Source organism: Eleutherodactylus coqui, chromosome 7 (assembly GCF_035609145.1).
Source record: "Eleutherodactylus coqui strain aEleCoq1 chromosome 7, aEleCoq1.hap1, whole genome shotgun sequence".
NCBI classification, from domain to species: domain Eukaryota; kingdom Metazoa; phylum Chordata; class Amphibia; order Anura; family Eleutherodactylidae; genus Eleutherodactylus; species Eleutherodactylus coqui.
The window spans coordinates 22,720,772-22,726,771 of NC_089843.1; the positions used below are offsets into that span (position 1 = coordinate 22,720,772).

The 6,000-nt window shown below is 41.8% G+C and overlaps 1 protein-coding gene across 1 annotated transcript in view; it reads left to right on the forward strand.

Moving 5' to 3' along the window:
- Window positions 1-2,950, forward strand: part of LOC136573434 (vomeronasal type-2 receptor 26-like) — a 92,765-nt gene extending 89,815 nt beyond the window's left edge. Inside the window, exon 4 of the mRNA XM_066574724.1 lies at window positions 2,046-2,950. Within this exon, the coding sequence (XP_066430821.1) occupies window positions 2,046-2,950 (905 nt within the window). The remainder of the gene's footprint in view (window positions 1-2,045) is intronic.
- Window positions 2,951-6,000: the final 3,050 nt, after the last annotated feature.

A 6,000-nucleotide genomic window follows, 5' to 3' on the forward strand; every position in this document is an offset into this window, starting at 1 on the left:
TACTGAGAGGGTACTGTTTGACTCGTGGAGGGGGACAGCCTGGCTTAAGGAAAACCATCATGGGTGCAACCTTCAGTGATCCAATATCAGTTTTTGATCTGGCCCACAAGGTAGCTGAGACGGTTGCCAGCAGCAACCCATCCTCTGGGGTCAGGACACAAACCATAAGGGCAGGGTCCTCTGAGGCAAAGGCAGCTAACTGACAAAATTTATCTGTGCAAGTGTCTGCAAAATCAACCTGCACTATTCCCTCAGGTGTGAAGCGAATAGACGCAGATAAGGCAGACAGAATGTCTGTACCTAAAATGGAATAAGGTACATCATCACTAGAGATGGGCGAGCGTACTCAGTTCGGGTGTTTTGCTTTCGAGCACCGCTTTTTCCGAGTAACTGACTACTGGGACGAAAAGATTCGGGGGTCGCCGGTGGTCAGCAGGGGGTTGCAGAGGGGAGTGGGGGGGGAGCACCCTCAGCATTAACTGTGTCCTACCCCAGCTCCTCACCTCCGCCTTCTAACTGTTCTGCACTTTCTTCCTTTATTGCACGTGTTCTTGACCTTGTTATCACGGGCAGGACCGCAGGCAATCTCCGATGGCAAGGTGCTTGACAAGCAAAGCAAGTGTCTCGCCATACGGAATTCTGCTGGCCACAATTCCAATAAGTTCAAATCGCTGCATGATCAACAAGGGGTGGTGCAGACAGTTTGCAGCACACAGGCGGTGGGCTATGTCCTTTTGAGGGAGGTGCATAGTACACAGTGCCCTTGTGCTGTTTCTTCATATAGCCTTCCCGTGATGTTGCCTCACTTACGTTCTGCCAACTATTTAGCATGTCCTGCAATCTGTTGTCTTGTATCCATCCTCCATACGTACTTTGTAGGTTGCTCCAGCAAGCCGGATCAAGAGAACCGCCATTACGACAACCAGCTTTCTTCAATAACGTACTACATCCTTTACCTACTGCTGCTTTCCCTTCTCTCTCCTGTACTATTGTCTTGGCCTTTCTCCAGATAAAGGTGTCCGTTCCTGGGACATTGCCCATGATTAATCCAGGAGCCTGTGTCCCGGGTGCACAACCGTCTCTTGTAACCTGTCCCTCACTTGGAGACCCAGGTTCCCCTTGCCGTAGCTACTCGGCAATTTCTAATGGAGCGTCCCCGGCTATCACCTTCAGAGATCAGTTAGCTCGTTAGATGGCTCAATATTGCCACCCTGTGCCTTCTTCCATATATGGACGAGCAGCTAAATCAATAGTGCAATCCACAGTGTTATACCAACAGCAATTAAAAGAATCTTCAATCAATAACATATCTGCCCATAACAACTGGAGTTCTTCATAGCCCTGAGATAGTAGAAGAGAGGCATGCACACCTACCCCCGAACAGAGGAGAAGGTAGTCCTAGAAGCACAGATAATGGTAGCAAGACAATGGTCTTACTTTACAGCGCTGTTTTAAAAATCTGTAGTTCTAGACACCTTGTCCTGCTTAGTGGTCGGGAGCCGGGGTGCCGCACAAAGTCCTCCATCCAAGAGAGCTCCTCAATTGTCGGCGAAAAGCTCAAGGTTTTCTTCCAATATGTTACCGATTGCCAAATTTAGCAGAGTATCAAGCTGGCTTGGAGAAAATTAATGCCACACGGCAACAGGCTGGGTGCAAGAAGTTTCTGATTTTATTTGCGGAACCTCCAGTCTTATATACCATTTCAAAGCTATGAAGGCATTATGCAAAACAGCGTGCGTGTATTCTCGACATTCTGGAATTTCTCATATATTTTTAGAGATTACAGTATCTGAGGCGAAACTGCTTATGATTGAGTTTCACCTGAAACCAAAGTACAGTAAACGGGATACCAGCTGCACATTGATCATGGTCAGAAGGTTAGTATTTTTATCTTTATGCTGAGATCATCATGTAAGTGTTAGTCAAAATCATGTTAGTATTGTCCATTAACTGATTATGAAAATACAAGATGGAAGGACTTCAGCTCTCACAATCTATCACAATGATAAATATGTAATATTTAATGTTATGAAATATTCCTACAGATGCTGAGAACTGTATTAAATGCCAAAGTGATGAATGGCCAAATGAAAAGAGAGACCGATGCCTGCCCAAAGTCCTGGAGTTCATCTCTTACCAGTATGACACAATGGCTTCTGCATTTTCCAGTGGCTCGATCTTCGGATGTCTTTTGACTGGCTTCATATTTGGAATATTTATCCTCTACCGGGACACTCCTATTGTTAAAGCTAATAACCGGAACCTGAGTTATCTCCTCCTGGTCTCCATCATCCTCAGCTTCCTTTCCGTCTTCTTGTTTCTTGGTCGTCCCAGTCACATAACTTGTAGATTACGGGAAACCAGTTTTGGGATTTTTTTCTCAGCAGCCGTCTCTTCACTTCTCGCCAAGACTATTATGGTTTGTGTTGCATTTAAGTCCACCAAGCCTGGAAGCCCCTGGAGAAAATGGTTGAGTGGGAAGCTGCCCTATACCATAGTGCTGTTGTGTTCATCTATACAAGTTGTCATCTGTGTTATCTGGCTGTCTATTTCTCCCCCATTCCAGGAGTTTGACACTCAGTCTTATCCTGGGAAGATCATCATTCAGTGTAATGGAGGATCAACTATCTGGTTCTACTCCATGTTGGGATATATGGGGCTCCTGGCAGCGGTTAGCTTTGTTCTGGCTTTCATGGTGAGAACATTACCGGACAGTTTTAATGAGGCCAAGTACATCACCTTCAGCATGCTGCTGTTCTGCAGTGTCTGGATCTCCATGATCCCAGCTTATCTGAGCACCAGAGGAAAATCCATGGTGGCGGTGGAGATATTTTCAGTAATGATGTCCAATGCTGGACTTTTAGGTTGTGTGTTTTTCCCAAAATGTTTTATCATTTTGTTCAAATCTGAAATGAATAGAAAAACTGATCTGCTGGGTAAATTGAAGTAATGTTAGCAAAATATTACCCCCTAATAATAGAGAGTAGTACAGCGTGTACATGTCTTATCAAACCACCCACGTCTGGGAGAGTGTCATGTGCCCATCCACTTGTTATATATCAGCAACCTCTCCCCCTCCCTGTAGTAGTAGAGGTGGCCCCACCTTTAAGTACAGCTCATCAACCCACCCGCATTGCTGGAGTAGTGATGGCCCCACTAATGACATCAAAATTCTTCTGACACAGAAGTTATTCATTTCCCACACTGGAGCCTTCCCTATTCTCTCCACCACCCTCAATTATTATTATAGTAGCTGCAGTATGACAATTCCCACAGCACACTATTAAAAAGTTTAAAGTCTTTATTGAACAATCACAAGTATACAAGAGGCATATAAAAGCGCACGGAACTACGCATAATAAGACGTGTTTTCTTTTGAGCAATAGAATTTATAGGCAAACATCATATAATATTCATATATAATTTTTTCCCGACTGTGGCTTTGAGTTGCATTATGTACCAAGTCCAGCATGTTAAATCTGGGAGTAACAGCGTCCTTGTAAATAAATCTGCTTTAATCTTTCAACAATGTAATATTTCTGCTCTGCAACAGTCTGTTTTTTGGAACAGTGTGGTAAGTCGATATGCTGTAAAACAACACTGATTTCATCCTCATAACGTGTTCTCCATATCTTTGGATGCTCTCATCCCTTTTCACCCTTTCCGGTTCAATGCTGGTTAAGCCTGATATTGCATAGAGGACTTTGTGTGATGCCGTCCGGCATAGAAATGTGGATGTGTAACGCCCACAAGTGGAAAAGGAGGTCCAACACACACAAATACCTCTGAGAGTTTTTTTTTTATAGGCCAAGGGTATAACTTTTAAGGCCTCAGTTGGCATGGCTGTTTATGTAATAGTGCCAGAACTATAATCATTAGCATATCTGCCTGAGATGTCACTCAATGATGAGTTTTGCAGCAAAACAACAACTCACACTTTTAGTTGCTTGCTTTTTTTGGCAAAGAGTGTATATAAACAGTAACATACGGGGAAAAGCTGTTCAAGTTAAATAGACAAGTCAGTGCCTTCCCGGCTGCAGAAAAAAATGTCAGTCTGAAGAGATGAGCAGGCTTCTTTTCTGCAAGAGCTGTGAATCAGTGGAGCAATTTTCCATAATGCCTGCTGCAGAGGTTGGCATGTAGCCAATCATCAGCCACAGCACCTGTTTGATGTAACCAAATGTGTCCTTCATCTTGTATATGGGCAGCAGTTTCATTGGACACGTGCATTACATGACCTAGATAAATATAATATAGGCACAATGTAACCAACAGCCATTTTACAGTTGAGCACAGGTTAGAGAATCTGCATCACATTTATACACCTAAATAATACATGGCCTGTTGTTAAAAGGGACAGATATTCTACAAAGGATATATTGCTGCTGGCTGTAAAAGCTTGTATACCAGCAGATAACTTAGACGATGTTCTACTGGAGGGAGGAGAAAAATAAACTTTATCATGTTTATATGCTTATATGAAATGTGTTTGTACATTGACAGAGGATATTTCTCTGCTGCTGTCATATATATAGCAGCAAAACAAAGTAAGCTTTGGTGTGCAGAATATAAAAGTTCTCTGTTTGTGACCTCAGACATCATTCAAAGTTGTGAGTTTGGTCTCTACAAATTATTTACAGACCATAAACATCTAGCAGTAGCGTTTGGGCAAATCAAGAATGCCAGCAATGCACTTTTTGTAATCATCCTGTCTCCCAGAAAAAATCCAATAAAAGCGATCAAAAAGTCGTATGAATTCAGAATTGGTAGTAACGTAAACTGCAGGACATGCCGCAAAAAATGAGCCCTTGCACAACTACGTCGACGAAAAAATAAAAAAGTTATTGCGCGCAGAAGATAGCTGCAGAAAATAATTGGAGGAAATTAAATGTCTTTTAAAAAAAGAGTAGTACAGTAAAAAAAAAAAAACTATACAAGTTTTTGGTATTGTAGTAATCGTACTGACCCCTAGAATAAATATATCATGTCATTTTTGTTGCAGTTTTTTTTTCATTTCACTCCACTTTTTTAAACATTTTTCAGCACATTATACATTAAATAGCACCATTAAAAAATACAACTCGCCCAGCAAGAGACAAGCCTTCATACAGCGACGTCAATGGATAAATAAAGGAGTTACAATTTTTTTAAAGGGGGGAGGAAAAACAAAATTGGAAAAAAAGGGCCGCATCATTAAGGGGTTAAACAATTAATAGTAAAAATTCCTCCCAACACTGCCTCCAAATATGTAATTATCGAAAGAGAGCATAGACTGCCTAGACTAAACTGCCTATCAGACAAAACACCTTGTGATATAATCGCACTCATTCATTTTTTTTCACTTAAAAGATGCTCTTATGCTGGCAGTAAGAAAGCTTGACTTTCTTCCAAACCCCTATATGGATATTGACAAGGCAACTGTTAGGTGAATTCACAACTGGCTGAGTGGTTGTACCCAAAGAGTGGTCATAAATGGCTGCACATTCAATTGGTAGAATGTATCAAGTGGGGTACCACAAGGCTCTGTCCTAGGCCCAGTGTTGTTCAACATTATTATAAATGATCTGGAGGAGGGAATTGATGGGAAACTGATCAAAAATGAAGACGAAAAAAAGCTAGGAGGCATAGCTAAAACTAGGGAGGAAAGAGAGAGAGTATTCAAAAAGATCTAGAAAAGCTTGAATAGAGGGCAGCTATTAACATGATGGTATTAACAAAGAGAAATGCAAAGTCCTTCATCTGGGCAAGAAAAATGAAAAAGCACATACTGAAACAGAGGAATTGGGCTAAGTAGCAGCACATTTGAAAAAGATTTGGGTATACTAATAGATCATAGACTGAACATGAGTCAACAATGTGATGCAGCAGCCAAAACGCCAAACACAATTCTGGGATGTATTAAGAGAAGGATAGAGTCTAGATTGTGTGAGGTAATTATTTCCCTCTACTCTTCCTTAGTCAGACCTCATCTGGAATACTGTGTCCAGTTTTGGGCACCCA